This window comes from Haliotis rufescens, unplaced genomic scaffold (assembly GCF_023055435.1).
Source record: "Haliotis rufescens isolate VD_foot unplaced genomic scaffold, xgHalRufe1.0.p SCAF_1, whole genome shotgun sequence".
In the NCBI taxonomy this organism is placed as follows: Eukaryota; Metazoa; Mollusca; class Gastropoda; order Lepetellida; family Haliotidae; genus Haliotis; species Haliotis rufescens.
This window is the reverse complement of record NW_025963779.1, coordinates 41,188,734-41,213,789: the sequence shown is the minus strand read 5'-3', so window position 1 is coordinate 41,213,789 and position 25,056 is coordinate 41,188,734. Positions and strand designations below refer to the sequence as shown.

Here is a 25,056-nt window from a genome sequence, read left to right as displayed (position 1 = left end):
ATCGCCACTAACATGAAATAAAAATGTGACTTTGACGATATAATTCGCGTATTAGTTAATCCGTTTGACCTTGCATGCTCCCGTGACCCGGAAACGGTAGACGATAAATCAACATGCCACATGCAAGTTTCTCGGTATCTTTCATTTGAACTTCTGTTGATATTTAAGAATCACCATTCAATGTTAAGGTGAATATAAATGGGACATGATTCATATTTCTGCGATGTACACGCTGATAAGTTTCACTACAACGAGTGTATCCCACGTAATACGTCTATGGATATCGTCGATCAGCAAGATCACCCTCTACAACAGGTGCGCGAAAATTTGCTTGACAAAACTTGCTTCAAAATAACATCCCCGCGTTGCTGAATATGATAGGGTATATATAAGCAATAAAATGCTACGGTGTTAGCTCCACATTACATTTAGGATAGTTTTCCTTTCGGGAATACATTCATAGTTTCTAGCATGATTTTAGAACAGTTTCACGAAGGATTTCTAAATTTATTCCAAAAATATGAAGACCACCATGATTGCGTATTGATGATAGATTTGTAATTGTTTAATTATTTACAGCTGTTTACAGGTTTTAAAATTTTAAGTTATATTTAGTAGTTATTTTTTCCCCACATTGATTGTGTGTGTGGACAGTAAATATTGGTCTTTGCATCAGCACAGTGTAACTGATCAAACTTCAATTATTATCTTTAGTTTAAACATATATTTTTTAACAATTCGTATCTTTCACCCTGAAAATCAACTATGTGAATAAGTAACTCTCTGATGTCATCATTTTAATTTTTACTATTTCATGAATAATGAATAAATCAGATCCTTAACATATACATACATGTACTAAACTCACATGGACATTAACCTTGTGCATTCTGTGTTTTGTTTCCAAATAAAACAATTCTGAAATATAATTTAATAGGAATATGATACATTAATTACAGTAACAGTACCTGTAACAGTACATGACATTTTTGTTTGTTTAATCACAAGAACCATGGTGGCACATAAGCTGGTAAGCTAGCCATATGTTTCTTAGAAAATGCTATCTCAGTCTTCTGGTTGGAATGAAGATAAACATGCCTGTGTACATGTTTACCCTTGCCAGATGTATTTTTTCCAGTCAGCCAATCCATTTCTTTTGTTCACCTTATGTGGTCTATTTTATACATACAGGTACTGCTTCCAACCTGTTTTTCCTTTGTATGCGATCACAGTATCACAACTTCCTCAGCTGGTGTGTATAAAAGTTCCCCTGTCATCATGAAAAAAGAATTATAAAGGAAAGTCATGTTTTCATTCAAAAACATATGTCTTTGCTTGAAAACTCTTTGTCTAAGTGCCAGAAATGTCAGTGTCATAAAAAAATTAAAAAAAGATTTTCATAAGGACTTTTCTTAGATAGACCTAAGTCAAACCATGTGACAAGTTAGGTAGAATTATAACTTTATAAGCCCTCATTTCTGAGGTGTCCATATTTTTCACATTTGTATATACTTTTAGGACAAAACGTGATCCGTGTAGATCTGCCTGTTTTGTTATGTAAAACAAATTCTTGTCTTAAAATGAGAAAAGGAATCATTCAGACAAAAAAAAATTATCCCATTGATTTACGAAAACCAGTTGAAATGTATAGTGGTGACTTTGGTACCCAAAATTTCTAGTGATTTGGTACCCAAATGGGTATGGGATTTTGTAGATCTACCTAGAATTATTTCAAAGATATACATTAATTTTGGTGTCTTAAACTTAACATAATAACACTTTCCTATCAAAACAATACATCCTAACTTAGGTTTAACCAACTAAACTGGCCTCTTCTTCAGTGACAAGACGTCAATTTTCTCTCAAAACTAAACAATCAATTTCAAAGATCACAGTCATAATCATATTATGAACTTGATGAAATATTTTTTTATGTGTTCTGTTCATCTACATGAAAACATAAATATAATTATAGATCTATTGTCTTATTTTCTTAGGTACAAATTCACAAAGTATTTTGGGTACAATTTAATTTGTTTTGGGTACAAAATCACATATATATATAGGAGCCTAGAATCTATATATATTCCACTACCTCGTCGTGTACCAAAATTTTAATCGGTTCAGAGGACGGGAGGCTCTCAGAAAGTTTTCAACATCTTTAATATTTTAAATTGTTCTTTTTGTAATGTTAGACCAATAACAATATTATGTTGTTATTATTATGGCATATCAATACGTTATATCTCTGTCCGTTGCGGTCGTTTTCAGAAAACATTTTAAAGTTAAAATCATCGAGCGTGAAATCCATTACGGTTTCGGATTTAGACTTACACATTTGATGGCGACAATCACGAAGAAATATGAAACAAATAGGAGTGAAGACTGCTCTCCAGATCAATAAATAGTAAATAGTTGACGAAAAATAGTAAATTATGTATTTTCTTTTGAATTTGAATCTATTTCGGAATTTCTTTATGATAGCTTACCAACTTTTGCATATTTTTCCGTCATGTGTCACATGCGGTACGTGCTTCCGGTTTCAGAAATGATACCTAAAGTTGCAAGTATATTGGTTATTTCTCGTAAACTGCATTATTTTGCTATTGAATGGTTTACCTAGAATGTATATCAGTTCAGATTTTGCGTATCATCCAATATTTGTAATTTTTCGCAGTGTTTGTTGACTTTGTTCAATTCAACAAATCGCGAGTTAGGCCACGCCCAAACGTATCTCTAACGTTTGTCGGCTTGTCAATGTGTCCGAAAGTTTATCAAACGAAATCATTTGCAAACTCTTCAAAAATGTTTTTTTTTTACAAAGATTTATACATACGTGTAAATGATTCTAGAAAATTAAGTTACATGTAAAAAAATGATTGTAATAGTCTAACGGGATAACTATGCATGTGGAGATGTTTGTTTACCGCCGTTGCCATGATCGTACAAGTTCCATCCAATCGATGATGTTACGATTCAGATTGTTGTTGTTTACAATTAGCTACACCGAAAGTTGCTAATTTTTAGAAATTTAGGAACATGAGGGTTTTCCTTTCGTCAGCAAACAAAAAATTATGATCGAATAGGAAAAATGATGAAATTATAAAGAAAATATCGGAGTGCATGCCGCTCAACGTGAAGTGCCAAAAGTCAACAATGGCCGTTTCTGGTAGTTGTGTGCCGAGAAGTTTGGCCGTAACTTTTTTAACTCCCGATATTTTCTTTTTGAGGTAAATAAATTACTGAATGTTTTGATATTGGGCAAGCTGAGCACTTATGCATGCCATACGTAATTTAAATGTTACGCAAAGCCTTCTTGGTAAATAGATATGGCGAGTTTTATTTTGGGGTGTCGTTATGCTATCCGCCTGTCGAATGGGTTCGACATTAGATGCACGGGAAGTGACACCTCTGTCGAATGGGTTCGACGTTAGCGTGCAGAGCTTTAAATAAGCGATAAACGGAACAATTAACAACATATCGGAAATATTTAGAACTAGAAGAACAAATATGGCATGATATAAACAATTGTTTAAAAATATTGTGGACACAGTGAGCGCATATGGTGATCAGTCAGTATCACCTATATTCGAGGTAGATAAACACCTTGTGGACAGTGAGCGCATATGGTGATCAGTCAGTATCACCTATATTCGAGGTAGATAGACACTTTGTGGACAGTGAGCGCATATGGTGATCAGTCAGTATCACCTATATTCGAGGTAGATAGACACCGTGTGGACAGGTAGCGCATATGGTGATCAATCAGTATCACCTATATTCGAGGTAGATAAACACCTTGTGGACAGTGAGCGCATATGGTGATCAGTCAGTATCACCTATATTCGAGGTAGATAGACACCGTGTGGACAGGTAGCGCATATGGTGATCAATCAGTATCACCTATATTCGAGGTAGATAAACACCTTGTGGACAGTGAGCGCATATGGTGATCAGTCAGTATCACCTATATTCGAGGTAGATAGACACCGTGTGGACAGTGAGCGCATATGGTGATCAGTCAGTATCACCTATATTCGAGGTAGATAAACACCTTGTGGACAGTGAGCGCATATGGTGATCAGTCAGTATCACCTATATTCGAGGTAGATAGACACCTTGTGGACAAGTCTTTAAAATAAGATACTGGTGCATGTTTTTTATGTTACGTTGACGAGTATCAACGGAAATATTGTTATTGAAGTCGACTGTACATACTCAGTGATGCCGCTCTAGCGTAGTCTTGGAAGGTGACCCCGGGGATGTTGGTTGGTCTCCCCTCGTCAGTTGTCACCAGGTAAGGTATATCAGCCCCCCATGTGAAGAAGGCGACTTTGTCGGGCTGGTACAAGCTGCGGATTTTCCTCGATGCCATCGCGATACCTGCAATCCCCTTGATATAAGTACAATATCCAGAAATCTTGCTCCTTGAGTGACTGACATATACAAACATGTACAAGATCAGTGTATGTATACTGACTCCAACAACAGACAAGTTTGTGTCACCAATGTTGTATTAAAGTCACCGAGGTGGTGTATGCGATAATCGATCTATGACATTTCTCGACTGTAAATCGTTTATTTCATAAACTGTCAGATCCTTTGGGTGATTCCCAACCCGTATATATTAGAGAGATTGACGATATGGGTTGTAGTCAGAATACAAATACATCCCTTGGGGGTTGGGAATCAGCCAATCAGTTGAGGAACAAGGGATGTATGTGTATCCTGACTACAGCCCATATCGTCAATCTCTCCGCTAATAGCAGACGAAATATGCTGCCAACGTAATAAAAACTAGTTTACATGTAGTCTTGTGTTAAACAGTTATGGTATACTTACATATGTAAGTTTTTAGTTTCACGTAAAGCAGAACTGGTGTGAGTAAGCCAAACGAAATCCAACACAATTTGAGTCTACGTCATTGTGCTCACCGTTGTCTCTGTCGCTTGCGTCCAAGGTGAGGAATTCCCAGGACTTGTTACCCATTGCGTAAAGGCTGGTGATCACCGAGTTCTCCAGGTCGATCCTCGCGATAGCATTATTTTCCTAGAATGATCTTCTCGTGTATCATTTCATGTTCCCATAATATCTATTCTATGTAACATAATATTACATGGCACTTTTATGATACGTCTGTTCGAACAAGCATTCTCCCAAAGGCATGATGTCATTCTCTACATGTGATGTGACGGGCGCATAAAAAAACAACGTGCAGAGGCATATCAAAACAGACGCTGAAATGTTAGAAATACGTTTCTTCCATATGGCCATTCTTATACAATCAAGATGCCACCACGTTCAAAGTTCTCTCACTCACTTAAACAAATGTACTTGTTTAGACACAGATATATACATTAATGGGGTTGTTACATGTTGACTTACCTGGAGGGTAATGTAAGCGAACCCATTGCTGGGTGAGATGGCCACATATTCCGGCTCCACGTTCTGGGAGAACTGGATGATGTTGCTAGGGTCATTAGGGTCACGGCGAAGCCAGTAGCGGACGCCCTTATCAAGTATCGGGCTGAAAGAAGTTATCTTAAAATTAGTGAGAGACGATGAAATACGCACATTGATTCAGGTAATCCTCAAAATGCACCATATACAAGTGTATGTTAAATTCACTAAGAAAGGCTAGAACATACTAATATACTATTCTAAAAGTAGGGGATACCCGGAAATAACTTAAAATGTCCCAAATTGTAAGATATATTAGCTTCTAGTAACAGTTGTATGAATGAATGAATTTGGAACACGTTACAAGCAGTAGTGTATGTAGTATGACAGTAGAGGTCATGACCACCAACAATCTTGAATGATGATCGGGGTTAGATGGGAAATTTCAAAGTTGACATTTTCGGTTCAGTAGTGCGTAATACCACAATGATTTGTCAAACATTCATTCACTCGACGAGGCATACTGCGTATGAGTCTCCCAAAAGCGATTTGAGAAAAAGGTTTTGGCTCATTGCTGGCCATGGCATTCTATGGGTGTTGTGCTGCTGGGGTGAGCATTGATGATTCGAGCATGGTGAGCATGGGAGTTGCCCTGGAAGACAAAACGTCGACCCACACAGCTTGCAAACGGGACAACAAAGGGTGTCCCCATAACACTGTCCAGTGACGTTTCCTTGCACAATATTGAGTGGGGTTCGTTTAGTCATAGTGATGCAACCCCACACCAAAACTGACCCAATGCCAAATCTGTCGTGGGTTCTCAGGTGGACATTGGTTTTACGCTCATTTCGACGTCCGGATACTACCACGCAAAGAAGGTGGAGTGAAAAACATGACACGTGACCAGGGATGATTACCCAAGTTTCGAGGTTGTATTCACCATTGACATCTGTTAGCACAATGGCGATTTGTAAGGGATGCCACAATACGTGGTCGTCGAGCAGGGAGATAGTGTGCATGTTGATGATTTCTAATCGTCCGTATCTCATATTCCAGTTTAAGTTTGCAGCAATTGGATTCGCCCTTTGAGCTCAGCTTGGTTTCCGATCAATCGATGTTTCGCTCTTGTCATTTAATTGAGACGCCCTGAACGGGGTCGATCGTCAACTATTTGTTTTTTGGTACCTGTTCCATAGTCTGCTAATCATAGGCTATGAAACATTGAACGCATTGGCCATTGCACGCTGACTTCTGCCAGTTTCGTTCATGTCAGCAGCCTAAAGATGCTCCGCGCTTTGCAAACGCAACTTCGCTTGTTCATACACAAAACAATGAATGAAATCAAGTAAATAACAACTGAATGATAAGCCGAATCAGTAAAATTGACAGAAACAATTGTCCACAGAGATTATTTGGCCTTCTGTCAAAATCAGAAATGACGCATTAAGCACGTGTGTGGTGCTACTGCGTGCAGTGCGTGCAAACTGTAGGATGTGTTTTGGTGTTTAGTTTCACAGACGAAAACGTTTGTTCTAACACTTGGTATTTGCATTTATAGTTCACGCTCCCCTACTTTTGTAAACAGTATATAAGTAGAATGTCTTTTGCAGTTTGAAATTACACAAGTTCACTCTGTTCGTCGAATTTTCTGAAGTCGATGGTTGTGACTGTTGGTATAGCGCCAGGCGTTGTGGAGAATGTAACCACAGAAACTGTCCCCTCGGGGTCATAGAAGGTGCCCTCGACGACCCGGGGCTCCCCCTCGTTAGATACGACCAGACGACGACAGTCGCTAGTGAACTTCATGTTGTCAGGATGGGCTCCCACTGGACGGGAACAGATCATATTACAGGTCACAACTATATTGATAGGATTATATTCTTTCATATCAAGCTCTTCAAAGTTATTGACTGCTGATTTATTATGAAGAACAGCATTTATGACAAGAGGGAGACCCATACGATTATTGTAGCTTATTATTGTGGACCTGAAGACTGATTACCAAGGAGTCAGTGAGTACTAGTTGGGTTTGTTATAGTGCGCATACTCTCGGTATGGACCAACTTTCTCAATGCTATGGCACTTCTACGTTACACTGTCCATTTAGACTTACATTAGCAACCAGAACACATACTTCATGTGAAATGGCATTATATAGCAATAATAAAGCAGAAATTAAAGCACAGTGTAATTTTAGGTTCCTTATGCAAAAACAAAAGTCACAACTAATTGAAATCACCACTTCAAAATTACTTGTACATAACTCTCCATTACTAACACTCACTTGCCCTGATGGACAAAGAATCATCACGGGTTGTTCCTTTTGCATGATAAAACTACCATGCTTGTGTTCTATCTCAACACAAGACCTCACATTTCCTGCACACATGGGAACATGTCAAAACCTTACCCACCAGGATATCACCTACCTACATCCTGTAAACTTAGCTTTATTGCAGCATTTTTTTGAAGACTCTACTTTAGATACGGCTGTTGGTAATACCCTTGATAATGAACCAGTAAATGTCAAGATTCCTGATTTTCATTTTTATACACACCAGTTTGCTAAAGTTATTGCTAATGACCACAAGGATCACCTTAGTCTTAAACGTATGGCTACAAGTGTTAAAAAGAATGAGGTTATCTTTCAGAGTCTAACAGACTCCCTTTTGGATGGTAAAATTAATGTTAAATCTTCCTGGTTTGATCTTAGCTCCATCATTCCTTTAGGTGCGGCAGTTCTATCAGTCCTAGCCATAGCTGCAATTATTTGGATGTTCTTTAAGATAAGAGCTTTAACTGCCACTATCACCATCCTTCAAGCTACTGTTTCAGTAAAATCCACTCCTATCCCATCGTTCGAATATCATGATCCCACTCCACCCCCACCCAGTAATGTCTATACTATTCTTAATACAATGTATGACCACATTCCTATGATAGTTATTTCCATATCATTCGTACTGCTTTTGGTTATCCTATATAAAGTATTCACTAAGAAATCAAACCATACTTTGATCTCGTTAGAACTTACTACTGGTTCTCTATGCGAACTAGTGCCAATAATGTCTCTCTCATTGTGTCCATCATATTGGGATATTCACCCACCTTCCATTGTCAAAAATTTGTACATATCAAGCTACCTTAGACCTACTCTCAACGTTACCTGGCCAAAATTCAGAATTTCTAACAAGCTTACCCAGCAATCGTTGAAGATTCCGCTTTCAGTTAGAATCTCACCATTGATGGCAAGACGTATAAACGTCATACTCTCGCAACCTTTTGCCACAAACATCCTCATCTCTCATCATGGTTTGTATGAGGTCCTTCCTATGGAGGACTACCTTCATCATTAATATGATTCAATATGTTCCTTGCATTTTTTTTTACACGTGAGAACCTCATCAAGATGGTTCAAGACAATAATTGTCTCTTTATAAGTATTTTTGTAAACAATATTCTCATAGATCATTATTTTTGCTTTTGAAGACAAAAGCTTCTCGAGACAGAGGGGTATTGTTATAGTGCGCAAACTTGCTTAATAATTCATATCAAAATATAAAAATAATATTCAAAATTTATAAAATTAACTCACGTATCTTTACAGTCAAATCTCGGACATCTCACATAAATGGCAGTAACTCACTTAGGTTGTAAAAGCATGCCGCGAGACATAAATTAGACAATAGATGTCCGTTCGCATTACAGTCAATGGCTGCGTGTCAATTCTAGATTTACACGCTGACCAATAACGGTAATCCCCTTGACAAGTCGGCGGTCAGTCTAAAATGCCGACGGCTCAACTAAACGCCAGCCTTTGTTTCTTTTATTACCTTTATCCACTATAGGTAGACATTAGTTAGGTATTCTATGAGAATATTGTATCAACCCGGAACAACACATGACATAACAAAGGAAGTAATGGTGACAATAAATTAAAATAATGTTTTCAAAACTAAACCAATCAGAGTTTGCTATGCGTCCCTCCACTATATCAGTAGGTGCAGTTTGACTCACCTACATAGGTAGCCCACCACAATTAGAGGAACAGCCCAATCCTCAGCCCACATGGGACTATGCAAAGGCTGACTGGCCTAAATTCAGGAAGGAATGTGTATCATTCAAGTCCTCAGAAATTGCCTCGGATGATCCTGATCTTTTTTGCCAAAATCTCACCTCAGCAATTATTGCCGCAGCTGAAAAATCAATTCCAAAAAAAGACCACAAAACTGGCAAAACGCCGGGACCATGGTGGAACAGGGAAATAGCAAAAGCTAGGAGAGTGAGAAAGAAAGCCCTAAATAGGTCAAAAAGGGATAAATCAGCCTTTGCCCAAGTCCGAGCAGCCAGGACGAAAGTAAGACAACTCATAGACGATTCTAAAAAAGAGTCATGGCAGACCTTCTGCAAATCCCTTAATGAGAAAACAAATGCTAAAACAGTCTGGAGCAAAATACACGCAATCAGGGGTAAGCGTAAACCCACAAAAATTCCCAAGTTTGCCAACGCCCATACAGTCAAAGAAAAGGCCAACATTCTAGCTGAGCACTTCTCATCTGTCAGCAGCAACACAAATTGCAGCGAAGAATTCAAACAGGCAAAAATGCTTATGCCTAAGATCTCAAAACGGCCGCAAAGGAAGCATCTGGTATACAATATACCATTTACTGTGACAGAGTTTGATGATGCGATACAACATAGAAAAGGCACAGCACCTGGTCTTGACACAACCAGCTACGGGATATTGAAAAACCTACCTGATCAAACCAAAGGCTTACTCACTGAGTTGTATAACACGATATGGTCCAAAGGAGAAGTCCCAAAAGCATGGAAACATGCTGCGGTTATCCCGCTGCTAAAGCAAGGGAAAGACGAAGCCCTACCAAACTCTTATCGACCGATCTCATGTGCAAAGCCATCGAAGCCATGGTTACAAAAAGGCTCATGCATCATCTTGAAACTGGCAACCACATAAAACCTGACCAAAGTGGCTTCAGGAAGGGACACTCGTGTCTAGATCATATTCTAAGACTGGAAAATGAAATAAAAAAAGCCCAATTAAACAGACAATACCTAGCCGCAGTATTTCTGGACTTCAGCAAAGCCTTCGACATGGTATGGCATGACGGACTCCTCTCAAAACTATCACAAAATGGAGTTGAAGGGAACATGGCAAACTTCATAGACAGCTTCCTGCAAGACAGGTCGCTTTCAGTTAAAATAGGGAACAATCGATCGGATCCTATGGCACTGGACAATGGCACGCCACAAGGCAGCATTATAAGCCCAACCCTGTTTAATATCATGATCAATGATCTTTTTGACCATGTCAACTCTCCTACCCAAACTTCTAAGTTCGCTGATGACGGAGCAATATGGGTAAAGCACAGAGATATCTCACAAATCAGAAAAAAACTCCAGTCAGCCCTGGACGGAGTAGATCAATGGTGCAATAAATGGGGATTCACCCTTTCAAGTGAAAAAACTGTTGGAGTTCTATTCAAACGCCGGGGGAAAGATGCTATGATACCCCGTGTCTCCATAAAAGGCAAACCTATCAAATTCGAAAAATCTGCAATATTTCTTGGAGTTATCCTTGATCAACACCTCACTTGGCGCAAGCATATAGAATATGTGGAAAACAGATGTCAAAAAGACCTGAACGTATTACGGGCAATTTCAGGCACATCTTGGGGCACATCGAGGGACACTCAGCTGGACCTCTACAAAGCTCTTATCAGATCAAAAATTGACTATGGTTGTGAGGCTTTTCACTCAGCATCAAATACTGTCTTGAGGCGACTAGACAGAATACAATACAAAGCCCTAATACTGGCCACAGGCGCAGCGACAGGCACCTCACTAGAAGCACTACAAGTAGAAACGGGAGAACTCCCATTGAAACTAAGACGAGAGCAGGCAATATTATCGTTCTGGGGACGAACATCAAACCCTTTGGTTAAAAAGATATGGCAAGACAAAAACGCTCGAGATGAAGCCCTAGCTCGAAAAAAATCCCTCACTAGAGCCATCTGGGATATAAGTACGTGAACTCTTTCGAAGTCACAATTGCGATGACATTCAGCCTCCAGAAAGTCACTACAAAGGGTTACACCCTCCCTGGACTTTACAAACTCCCAAAGTTGACACTGCTTTAACATCAGAAGTCACTAAAAGAGAAAACCCAACCCTACTACGATCAGTAGCTATTACTAAAATTCAAACTACCTGGGACAGCTGGGCCCATATATACACTGATGGATCCAAGAATCCTATCAACAACAGTGCTGGTTACGGGATCCATATCCACAGCTCCAAACCCCAAGCACATTCAGTTCGCTTGCCCGATGGTCAGTCAGTATTCACGGCTGAATTGGAAGCAATTCATCATGCACTCAAACTCATACCGGAACTCCCGGAAGCAAAGGCAGTCGTCCTATCAGACTCGCTAAGTACACTTCAGGCCATCAGTGGAAGAAACTCAAACTCCAGGCCAAACACAGTCAACAATATTCTATACGAATATACAAAACTATCGGACCAAGGGCAACAGGTGGAGCTGTGTTGGATCCCCTCTCACATAGATATTCATGGAAATGAAAAAGCAGACTCACTGGCGAAGCTAGCTCTAGACAAAGCGGATATACAGCCTATTCCCTTTAGTAAACTAGAGATAAAAAGCAAAATCAAAGCCTCCATAGCAAAAAGATGGCAAACCAAATGGGACGCAAGTAAGATCGGCAGATGGCTATACAAAATTCAACCCAAGGTCCAACAAAAGCCAAACTCATACTTAAATGAAAGGAAAATTGAAACTGCTATCTCACGCCTCAGACTTGGTCACAAAAAGCACTATGACAAGGTTTGTTCATCTCGCAATCAGGCTGAAACCATTTACCACCTGTTACTAGAATGTCAAGACCATGCCCCAGCCCGGGCTAGGTTAAAACAAGAATTGCAGTTAGATCCGCTATCTGTCATAGATCTCCTAAAGCCAAGAGATGCAATAGCGAAGGCCAAACTAACTCTATTTCTGAGAGATGGACAGCTGATCGAACGTATATAAACAGAGCAGCCAAGGATAAAAATGAAATCATATCAATATAAGAAAATAGAAATCATATCAATGCAAAAACAGAAATTATGTGAACACCGAACTCACAATAGATATGTGAACCCTTCTCACACACAGGAGTCCCAAAGAGGGACAGGTCAGCCGAAATTGCCTAGGCAGAAGGCGACCTCTTAAACACCTAATGCAACAACAACAACTACCACGGTATCCTCAGCCCCACACTCTTTAATATAATGATAAACGATCTCTTCGAGGGCCTATCCCCTAAAATAAACACATCCAAATTCGCGGATGATGGAGCCCTCTGGATCCGCACTAAAAGCATTAAAATGGCCCAAAATTTACTCCAAAAATCTCTTAATAAAATACAACAATGGGCTGACAAATGGGGCTTCTCCCTTAACTCAGAAAAAACAACAGGAATAGTATTCAAACATAAAAACATGAAACCCGCCTCCCCAATCCTCCAGCTAAACAACCAAACAATCAAATTTCAAAAACAAACCAAATTCTTAGGACTTATTTTCAATGAACATCTCACCTGGGATGCTCACATCCAAAACCTAACAACTAAATGCAGTAAAGACCTAAACACCCTAAGATGCCTCACTGGCTCAAACTGGGGAGCCTCCAAAGATACCCTCCTCTCACTCTACATATCACTTATTAGATCAAAACTAGACTACGGCTGCGCCATATACAACACCCTAAACAACTCTCTATCTAAAACACTTGACTCAATACAATATCAGGCTCTCAAACTAATTACACGCACCCAACATGGCACCTCCTACACTTCACTTCAGGCCTTAACAGGAGAAATGCCACTAAGTCTACGCAGGGAACAGCTAAGCTTAAATTTCTGGGCCGCATCCCAATCAAACCCTCTAATCCAAAACTTAATAAACCAAAATATCAGCCTCAAAAACCAAGCTCTAGCCCGTAAACACCCCTTACTTACCCCAATATCCCAAAGAATAACCAACTACCTAAATGAACACCAAATTAAAAATCTTAAACAAAACTGCAAACAATCAAATACCTTCACCCCTAAACTTAAAATACCCAAAATAGACACAACACTAGCTAGCCAAATGAATAAACAAACCGACCCAAACATAGCTAAAACCACCACACTAGCATACATACACGAAAATTGGCCAAATTGGTGTCACATTTACACGGACGGATCTTCAGATCCGACCTCCAAACACACAGGTTTCGGAGTCCATACCACACAACCAACTAAAACCACACAATCCTTCCGACTCCCAAACAACCAATCAATATTCACGGCAGAACTAATGGGCATGGCCTCAGCCCTCCATAGTCAAGAATCCAAAAACCACAATAAAATCCTAATACTTACCGACTCCCTAAGTGGACTGCAAGCCCTCCAAAACAAAAATACCAAAAACCGACCTAAATTAATAAATCTAATACTTAAAAGCTCCAACGACCTAACTAACGCAGGCAAACAAATAACCTTCTTGTGGATACCCGCCCACGTAGGAATATACGGTAATGAAAACGCCGATAAGGCAGCTAAACTATCCCTCAAAATCCCAGAAATAAGCTTAAACTTACCCATCTCAAAATCAGAAATTAAAAGTGTAAATAAGCAAAAAATCACCAAAAAATGGCATAACCTATATCTAAACTCAAATAGCCAAATCAAAAAAGTACTCAGCAAACCACTAACCAAACCAAAAATTCACCATCCATCAAAAAAAATCGACAGAGTAATCACTAAACTCCAAACAGGACACACCAACCTAAATAACCAACTAAAAAAAATAAAAAAAACATACTACAGGTAACTGCCCACACTGCAAACAACTAGAAACCCCAGAACACGCACTCATCTACTGCACACACTACCTAACACATCGAACCGCATTACAAACCACCCTCAATCTAAACGAGGCTCTCACTCTAGAAGCAATACTAAACCCCCAAAATAAACTAGAAAACTTCAAGGCCTTAGGCGTATTCTTAATAAAAACGGAACTTATAAAACGCATCTAAAAACACTATAATCCACCAAATCAAAATTACATAAACACACAAACATCCACCATACCCAGCTCCCTTAGTTCTCCTCCCCTACCCCATCGGCATCTATTCCAAATCTCAAAATTCCCAAATTCTATATAAGCAACCCCTAAAGCCCCCTCTTGGGTTGCACACACCACTTTCGCCCCTTTCGGAAACACATTAAATGGCCTGGCCGGGCCCGTGTGCGAAATACGCATCAGTCGGAAAGCGCACGTTAAATCTCCAAAGTAAGTAAGTAAGTAAGTAAGACTACCATGGACTCACCTCCCACGGCAATGAACAAAAAGGTAAATTTAAACGAGATAAAGGCCCACATATTGCTTGTATTCAGGAAACTAAATTCTCCAAAAAATCCAAATTTACACTACCGAACTATAACTCAGTTAGAACAGATAGAGCTAAACCAAAAACAGGTAGAGCCGCAGGAGGACTGATTATATACATCAGGAAAGATATAAACTACGAAGAAATAAAGATAGACACGCCAAACCTAGAAGCTAACGGCATTCAAATCAAATTAAATAACAAAAAGATAAACATCATTAATATATACCACTGGGTAGAACAAAAAGTCCAACCTGAGGATCTAAATAAGCTACTCCAAATAAGCAACAAATCCACTATATTCCTAGGAGACTTTAACGCTCACCATCCTACCTGGAGCATAAATGATAAAATAGATAATCATGGCAAACTAATATCCGAATGGATAGACACAAACGACCTAGTACTCCTAAATAACAACCAACCCACGAGGTACGATAAGATTAGCCAAAAAATGTCGGATATCGACCTAACTATATGCACCGCAGATCTAGCCCAAAGTACTCAATGGGAAGTACACGATGTCCCACTAGGTAGTGATCACTTCCCCATAAACATAACCATAGGAAATACAAACGTACCAATACAAACAGAAAATCAAGAACCAAAATTCCGTTATAACCAAGCTAACTGGGACCAATTTCAAGTGATCTGCAATCAGGCTAATTTAAACGAATTAGAAAATAATGATCCAGAAATCTACTGTAAACACCTAACAGATTACATAATAAAAGCAGCCAAAACCTCCATCCCTTTTTAAACAACTAAAACAGGCAAACCAACAGTACCATGGTGGAACGAGGAAATAGAACAAACTAGACGTAAACGTAAATCAGCCTTCAATAAAGCCAAACGCGACTATAAACATCTAAAAATAGCTCACGAACTAAACCACCAAGTTCAAAGTCTAGTCAAAATATCTAAAACCAGAAACTGGAAAAAATTCTGTGAAGAAATAAATAACCGTACAGACGCCAGAACGGTCTGGCGCAAAATCCACGCCATTAGAGGCTTAAAACGTCATAAAAAAACACCTAACATTAATAATTCAACAAACCCCACTTTTCGGCCGTAAGCAGTAACAACAACTTTAGCCAAAAATTTCAAGATAAACTTAAAACAGAAAACAAATCCACCAAAGAACCAAATAATGACAACCTAGAAATAAACCACCCTTACACAATGGAGGAGCTACTCTACGACATCCAAAACAGGAAAAAGGGCACAGCCCCAGGATTGGACCTAACTTCCTACCAAATAATTAAAAAACTCCCCCCTAAACTACTCCAAGCACTACTTAAATTATACAATCTCATCTATCAAAACGGACAAGTACCTACTCCCTGGAAACAGGCCTTAGTCATACCAATCCCTAAACCTAATAAACCAGCTAATCAGGCTAACTCCTATAGACCAATTTCCTTAACATCAAACTTATGTAAAGTAATGGAATCTATGGCTAAAAACAGACTACAACATTACCTAACTCAAAATAACATCATAAACCCAGATCAAAGTGGTTACACTCCTGGCCGCTCAACCTTAGATAACCTCGCCCGTTTAGAGCAGGACATTAAAACAGGACAACTCAGCAAACAATATACTACAGGCATCTTCTTAGACTTCTCCAAAGCTTTCGACATGGTATGGCACGACGGGCTAATACAAAAACTACAAAAAATAGGACTCAAAGGTCAAATAATAAACTACATCCAAGACTTCCTAAACAACCGTAAAATAACCGTGGGTATAGACCAAACGCTATCGGACCAATGTCCCCTAGAAAATGGCACTCCCCAGGGCAGTATCCTCAGCCCCACACTCTTCAATATAATGATAAATGATCTATACGAGGGCCTATCCCCTATAATAAACACATCTAAATTCGCGGATGATGGAGCCCTCTGGATCCGCACAAAAAGCATTAAAATGGCCCCAAACCTACTTCAAAAATCTCTAAACAAAATACAGCAATGGGCTTAAAAATGGGGCTTCTCCCTTAACTCGGAAAAAACTACAGGAATAGTATTTAAACACAAAAAACATGTAACCCGCCTCCCCAAAACTCCAGCTAAACAACAAACCAATCCAATTCCTAAAACAAACCAAATTATTAGGACTAATTTTCGATGAACATCTCTCCTGGGACGCTCACATAAATAATCTAATAACTAAATGTAGCAAAGATCTAAATACGCTAAGATGCCTCACTGGCTCAAACTGGGGGGCCTCCAAGGACACCCTCCTCTCACTCTATATATCACTTATTAGATCTAAAATAGACTACGGATGTGCCATATACGACACCCTAAACCAATCCCTAAGCAAAAAACTGGACTCAATCCAATATCAGGCTCTAAAACTAATAACACGCACTCAACATGGCACCTCCTACACTTCACTCCAGGCCTTAACAGGAGAAATGCCACTACGTCTACGTAGGGAACAATTAACCCTAAATTTCTGGGCCGCGTCTCAATCCAACCCCCTAATTCAAAGCCTAATAAACAAAAATATAAGCCCAAAAAACCAAGCCCTAGCTCGAAAACACCCTCTACTTACTCCAATATCCCAAAGAATAACTAATTACTTAAATGAACACCAAATAAACAATCTTAAACAAAACTGTAAAAAATCAAATATCTTCACCCCAAAACTTAAAACACCCAAAATAGACATAACACTAGCTAGCACAATAAATAAACAAACCGACCCAAACATAGCCAAAACCACCACACTAGCATACATACATGAAAATTGGCCACATTGGTGTCACATTTACACGGACGGATCCTCAGATCCGATCTCCAAACACACAGGTTTCGGAGTCCACATCACACAACCAACTAAAGCCACACAATCCTTCCGACTCCCAAACAATCAATCAATATTCACGGCCGAACTAATGGGCATGGCCTCAGTCCTTCATAATCCACAATCTAACAAACAACAAAAAATCCTAATACTTACCGACTCGCTCAGTGGACTACAAGCCCTCCAAAATAAAAACACCAAAAACCGCCCTGAACTAATAAATCAGATACTAAAAAGCTCAAACGATTTAACTAAGGCAGGCAAACAAATAGTATTCATTTGGATCCCCGCCCACGTAGGAATATACGTCAATGAAAACGCTGATAAAGCAGCTAAACTATCCCTTAAAATCCCAGAAATAAGTTTAAACCTACCCATCTCCAAATCAGAAATTAAAAGTGTTAACAAACAAAAAATCACCAAAAAATGACATAACCTATATCAAAACTCAAATAGCCAAATCAAAAAGGTTCTCAAAAAACCCCTAACCAAACCAAAAATTCTACATCCGTCCAAAAAAATCGACAGAGTAATTACTAAACTCCAAACAGGACATACCAACCTAAATAACCACCTCAAAATAATAAGAAAACACGCAACAGGAACCTGCCCACATTGCAAACAACAAGAAACCCCAGAACACGCACTCATACACTGCACCCACTACCTAACACACCGAACTACACTACAAACCAACCTAAATCTAAATAAGGCTCTTACTCTAGAAGCAATCCTAAACCCACAAAATGAAATAGAAAAATTCAAAGCCTTAGGCGTATACTTAATCAAAACAGGACTAATAAATCGCATTTAAAACCCCAATAAACTACCAAAACCAAACCACATAATCAAACTAACAAAATTCCATACTCAGGTCCCTTAGTTCGTCCCCCAAACCCTCTTGGCATTTTTTCAAAATTTCAAAATTTCAAAAATTCTATTTAAGCAACCACTAAAACACCCCTACTGGATTGCCAAACAACTTTTCCCCTTTTCGGAAACACATTAAATGGCTTGGCCGGGCCCGTGTGCGAAATACGCTGCAGTCGGAAAGCGCACGTAAAATCTCCAATATAAGTAAGTAAGTAAGTAACTACCACTTTCGCCCCTTTCGGAAACACATTAAATGGCCTGGCCGGGCCCGTGTGCGAAATACGCATCAGTCGGAAAGCGCACGTTAAATCTCCAAAGTAAGTAAGTAAGACTACCAAGAGACCCGTGTGCGAAATACGCATCAGTCGGAAAGCGCACGTTAAATCTCAAAAGTAAGTAAGTAAGTAAGACTTCCAAGTGGACACCCCTTACTTACCCCAATATCCCAAAGAATAACCAACTACCTAAATGAACACCAAATTAAAAATCTTAAACAAAACTGCAAACAATCAAATATCTTCACCCCTAAACTTGAAATACCCAAAATAGACACAACACTAGCTAGCCAAATAAATAAACAAACCGACCCAAACATAGCTAAAACTACCACACTAGCATACATACAAGAAAATTGGCCAAATTGGTGTCACATTTACACGGACGGATCCTCAGATCCGATCTCCAAACACACAGGTTTCGGAGTCCATACCACACAACCAACTAAAACCACACAATTCTTCCGACTCCCAAACAACCAATCAATATTCACGGCCGAACTAAAGGGCATGGCCTCAGCCCTTCATAATCAACAATCTAAAAAACAACAAAAAATCCTAATGCTTACCGACTCGCTCAGTGGACTACAAGCCCTCCAAAATAAAAACACCAAAAACCGCCCTGAACTAATAAATCAAATACTAAAAACCTCAAACGATTTAACTAAGGCAGGCAAACAAATAGTATTCATTTGGATTCCCGCCCACGTAGGAATATACGGCAATGAAAACACCGATAAAGCAGCTAAACTATCCCTTAAAATCCCAGAAATAAGCTTAAACCTACCCATCTCCAAATCAGAAGTTAAAAGTGTCAACAAACAAAAAATCACCAAAAAATGGCATAACCTATATCAAAACTCAAATAGCCAAATCAAAAAGGTTCTCAAAAAACCGCTAACCAAACCAAAAATTCTACATCCGTCCAAAAAAATCGACAGAGTAATTACTAAACTCCAAACGACATACCAACCTAAATAACCACCTCAAAATAATAAGAAAACACGCAACAGGAACCTGCCCACATTGCAAACAACAAGAAACCCCAGAACACGCACTCATACACTGCACCCACTACCTAACACACCGAACTACACTACAAACCAACCTAAATCTAAATAAGGCTCTTACTCTAGGAGCAATCCTAAACCCACAAAATAAAATAGAAAAATTCAAAGCCTTAGGCGTATACTTAATCAAAACAGGACTAATAAATCGCATTTAAAACCCCAATAAACTACCAAAACCAAACCACATAATCAAACTAACAAAATCCCATACTCAGGTCCCTTAGTTCGCCCCCAAAACCCTTTTGGCATTTTTTCCAAATCTCAAAATTTCCAAAATTCTATATAAGCAACCACTAAAACACCCCTACTGGATTGCCAAACAACTTTTTCCCCTTTTCGGAAACACATTAAATGGCTTGGCCGGGCCCGTGTGCGAAATACGCTGCAGTCGGAAAGCGCACGTAAAATCTCCAATATAAGTAAGTAAGTAACTACCAAGTGAGTGGACACTCGCCCCGTGCAGACGTGTCCTTCCTAGCTCGCAACCCACGCTCTACCATGAGAGATATCGCTCTATCGCTACCTAGGGAGCTAGTTGCCATCCTGGAGCCCTTGCTGGCTTACAGGGTTGGGTACTACTCCCTCCGGACTTCGTACAAGTCCAACTCATCCACCCTCTCCATCTCCTTTGACCTAGGCCAAAGGAAAAGGCCTCTGGTCAAGGCTCCGGCCAAGACCAAGCCTAAGGAGAAGAAGACCCCGGCCCCTACCCCTGCTGCACCACGCCCGGTACAGAAGGCCAGGCCGCCTACAGTGATGAAGGCTCCACCAATCACCCCAATGGAGATCCAGGAGAGCCTTTCCACCACCCCTCAGCCCCCGACAGCTGCACTGGAACTCGCTCCTCTCGAATCCAGAGGGGAGGAGCCCTTCCGCACGCCGGTAGGGACTGGCCACGGGAAGAAAAAAGAGAAAGAGGAAAAGTATCTTCTCCCCTGACTCTACCAGAATGAGAACGGCAAGATTTACCCCAGCAACCGCCCACGCCCACCCTTGGTGCTGGTGCAGTACTGGGATGAAGAAAGGTTTGAGCACGAGATCCACAGCTACCAGGATCTCTCGGAGTTCCTGGTCGACTGTGATCTCCCAGTCAGCCCGCTCTTCATCACCAACGCCGCCGCCCGCCTCACCACCGCACTGTTCCGAGCTCTTCCTCCAGGAGAGCTCGACCTAGCCAGAAGGCTCCTGGCTGGGAAGAAGCAGTAACTTCCTTCCCCACACCAGCTCGCCAGCCGACGCCGTGCCGCCACGCTTGACCCCCTCCCCCCTAGTTGAATGCACAATGCTCGTATGCGAGCTCTGTATATAGTAGCTAAATAACAATTGTATTAGAAGAACTACGGTAATGCGCGAAACTGCATTACCGTAATATATCTACAAATACGTCTATCATTAATGTTGCATTATTTCAGCTGACATTGGCGTGGTGAATCATGTTTGTTATTGTGCCGTTATTTAAAGTTTCATCCTGATCTATTTTGTGTATAATGTAATGGTGATTTTTTGATATGTTATAAGATTGAAGCGAAATGCTTATTGATTTATATTCTGAGTTGTTATGTCATAAGAAACCACGACGTTATGACAATTATTTGTAATGATATCATTTATGATTATTAGATATGATTATGTGATTAATTGAATTGAAATGTTTAGTACACACTGCACCTGAATCTTGGAACGCTAGCAACTCTGATGTCATCATTTGTTCTCAATTCTTCCATTCTATTTTAAGGAAAAATTACCATGAGACAGCACGTTCTCAGGTTTAACGCCGCTTTGAACTGTATTCCTATTATATCACGGTGTGTCAGCTTAATGTGCGGATGAAGCCCGAAGTGATGCAGGTCTCAGACGATAACCACTTGTATTAAAAGCCACGAGCACGGGTATGGTGCTGACGGACCTAGAAACATATGTTACGATCGTAGGTAAATCTGCATAGTATTCTGAAAATGGTGATGGGACTACATTAAGTTACCAAGATATTCAACTGACCGGTAATCCTGGGATCTGTTGGGTTGAGGGGAGTGAGTGTATCTGAGCTGCTCTCAAACAGATTGTAAAGAACCAGATGTCCCTCAAAAGCCACAGAATCTTGGCCGTCAAAGGTGACGGCCAGTGTGGGTGTAACCCCTGCCGCCCGACACAGCTCCACATCCAGAGGACGGCCGTCGGCGGCGACGTCGAAATTGTGAGTGTAGACTTCCTGCGGGTTGGCGGGGTCAGCGAGGGAGATGATGTGCAACATAGCCGTGTCACGGCCTGACAAAACAAAACTGACATGTAAAAAAGGGGCATCTGTCGCTCGTATTCTTTAATAATGTATCCAAAACTGCATCAGCAGAACAGCAAGGTATACGAAATGCTGGACTCACCAACAACATAGAGGTAACTCCTGGCATCATCATAGGCGCTCTCCCTGGCTGTTCTGCTGTTGACGACGTACTGGCCGTTACGGTTGGGGAGTCTCAGATAAGATGCCTCTTTCAGTACCACCACACCATAGGCCACGCCCACTAGGGCAACCATTCCCATGAAACGCACGTGCATTGTGCTGATGTGTAAGAGTCTGGTATAAACAAGAGATGATAGATGTTGCATTCGAAACCACCACGGTACTATACTTCATTTAATTTCCGTCATAATTACTTAAAGAAACATATGTTTTCATATTTGCCTTTGCCCTTTCGCGTTAGGGGGTAATGGCAACAGTAAAGATATGCAGACCTCATAGCAAAATAAGCCATTGGTCCTCTGGTGTATTGTGGTAACACAAGGACCTCACCTGATCCGGACTTTAGTTGAGTGGACTGTACAAAGGTCTTACCTGGAAGAAGAAAGAACAGACTACTCCTACAACATGTTTCAAGTATGCAGATGGACGTTCCCAGTGCACCCACGCCTTGAAGTGTACAAACCTGCACGTCTGCCACCATCAGCTGGGACGGGTCACGGCCCGTCTACAAACTAGATTAACTGAGGGTTGGGCACTGGTTAACAGAGTAGGTCAAGACCACTCATGTTTTAAATACTTGAAATGATAAACAGTGGTAAACCTGAATAGGTCAGACTCATTTTAAACTTTGCTCATAGCTTTCTCGTAGAGATTTACACGGATTGTGATTGATCAAGAAAATTACGGTTACGTCATAGCTACATCAGTACTGCCCCTTTGGTGGTTATACTGGTGCATAGTTTGGTTATGTGCAGTGCATGTCCTGCATCAGATCCTCATCACATGGGACTGGACTTGCGTCCGGCAATGACACACCCGAGTTGTCAGGTTTTCTTTATCTGTTAGTTGGTTTGTACTAAAACGGTTTCGTCAATACTAGCCAGCTAACCACGTTGGATGAAAATGACACGTGTTACTTGTTAGTGGGGCCTATGAATATACCAATGAATGATCAGGCTTGAAGAAATGACTTAATAAACCTAATATATAGCTTGTCTTTTTTTCTATGCGTAATAACGACCTGTTCTCATCTGAATGAACATTTGAGCCAAAAGGCTAATTACCATGCAGCCATGTCGTGTATATGTCCAGATTCACTAAACTGCCATTATTTGAAAAATGTTAATCCCAAAAGTTAATTTCCACTTTACATTGTACATTGGCTATAATTATAGTTGCACGTAAACAGAACGTGTGCGTGTAAATATGTAATTTTTCCCATTGTAAATATGTAACAGGGTAAGTCGCCCACAAACATTTATTATTATGTGTGCAGACCATATACTTACAGAACGTCCTGACCGTCTTCAGTATGTCCACGGCTTGTGACCATGTTATTACAGAACGTCCTGACCGCCTTCTGTATGTCCACGGCTTGTGACCATGTAAATACAGAACGTCCTGACCGTCTTCTGTATGTCCACGGCTTGTGACCATGTAAATACAGAACGCCCTGACCGCCTTCTGTATGTCCACGGCTTGTGACCATGTAATTACAGAACATCCGGACCGTCATCTGTATGTCCACGGCTTGTGACCATGTAATGACAGAACGTCCTGACCGCCTTCTGTATGTCCACGGCTTATGACCATGTAATGACAGAACGTCCTGACCGCCTTCTGTATGTCCACGGCTTGTGACCATGTAATTACAGAACGTCCTGACCGCCTTCTGTATGTCCACGGCTTGTGACCATGTAATGACAGAACGTCCTGGCCGCCTTCTGTATGTCCACGGCTTGTGACCATGTAATTACAGAACGCCCTGACCGTCTTCTGTATGTCCACGGCTTATGACCATGTAATTACAGAACGTCCTGACCGCCTTCTGTATGTCCACGGCTTGTGACCATGTAATGACAGAACGCCCTGACCGTCTTCTGTATGTCCACGGCTTGTGACCATGTAATGACAGAACGTCCTGGCCGCCTTCTGTATGTCCACGGCTTGTGACCATGTAATTACAGAACGCCCTGACCGTCTTCTGTATGTCCACGGCTTGTGACCATGTAATGACAGAACGTCCTGACCGTCTTCTGTATGTCCACGGCTTGTGACCATGTAATGACAGAACGTCCTGGCCGCCTTCTGTATGTCCACGGCTTGTGACCATGTAATGACAGAACGTCCTGACCGCCTTCTGTATGTCCACGGCTTGTGACCATGTAATGACAGAACGTCCTGGCCGCCTTCTGTATGTCCACGGCTTGTGACCATGTAATTACAGAACGTCCTGACCGCCTTCTGTATGTCCACGGCTTGTGCCCATGTAATTACAGAACGTCCTGACCGCCTTCTGTATGTCCACGGCTTGTGACCATGAAATTACAGAATATCCTGACCATCTTCTGTATGTCCACGGCTTGTGACCATGTAATTACAGAACGTCCTGCGCGCCTTCTGTATGTCCACGGCTTGTGACCATGTAATTACAGAACGTCCTGACCGCCTTTTGTATGTTCACGGCTTGTGACCATGTAATTACAGAACGTCCTGACCGCCTTCTGTATGTCCACGGCTTGTGACCATGTAATTACAGAACGTCCTGACCGCCTTCTGTATGTCCACGGCTTGTGACCATGTAATGACAGAACGTCCTGGCCGACTTCTGTATGTCCACGACTTGTGACCATGTAATTACAGATCGTCCTGACCGCCATCTGTATGTCCACGGCTTGTGACCATGTAATGACAGATCGTCCTGACCGC

The 25,056-nt window shown here is 40.7% G+C and overlaps 1 protein-coding gene across 1 annotated transcript in view; it reads right to left on the bottom strand.

Moving 5' to 3' along the window:
• LOC124121073 (mesenchyme-specific cell surface glycoprotein-like) overlaps nucleotides 1-22,654 on the bottom strand; it is a 28,209-nt gene extending 5,555 nt beyond the window's left edge. The window contains exons 1-7 of the mRNA XM_048396557.1: nucleotides 22,620-22,654; nucleotides 22,268-22,461; nucleotides 21,888-22,154; nucleotides 7,022-7,226; nucleotides 5,386-5,527; nucleotides 4,935-5,049; nucleotides 4,219-4,383 (exon numbers count right to left, since the gene is read on the bottom strand). Coding sequence (XP_048252514.1) covers nucleotides 4,219-4,383; nucleotides 4,935-5,049; nucleotides 5,386-5,527; nucleotides 7,022-7,226; nucleotides 21,888-22,154; nucleotides 22,268-22,461; nucleotides 22,620-22,639 — 1,108 coding nt within the window. The 5' untranslated portion in view covers nucleotides 22,640-22,654. The remainder of the gene's footprint in view (nucleotides 1-4,218; nucleotides 4,384-4,934; nucleotides 5,050-5,385; nucleotides 5,528-7,021; nucleotides 7,227-21,887; nucleotides 22,155-22,267; nucleotides 22,462-22,619) is intronic.
• Between the last annotated feature and the right edge of the window lie 2,402 nt (nucleotides 22,655-25,056).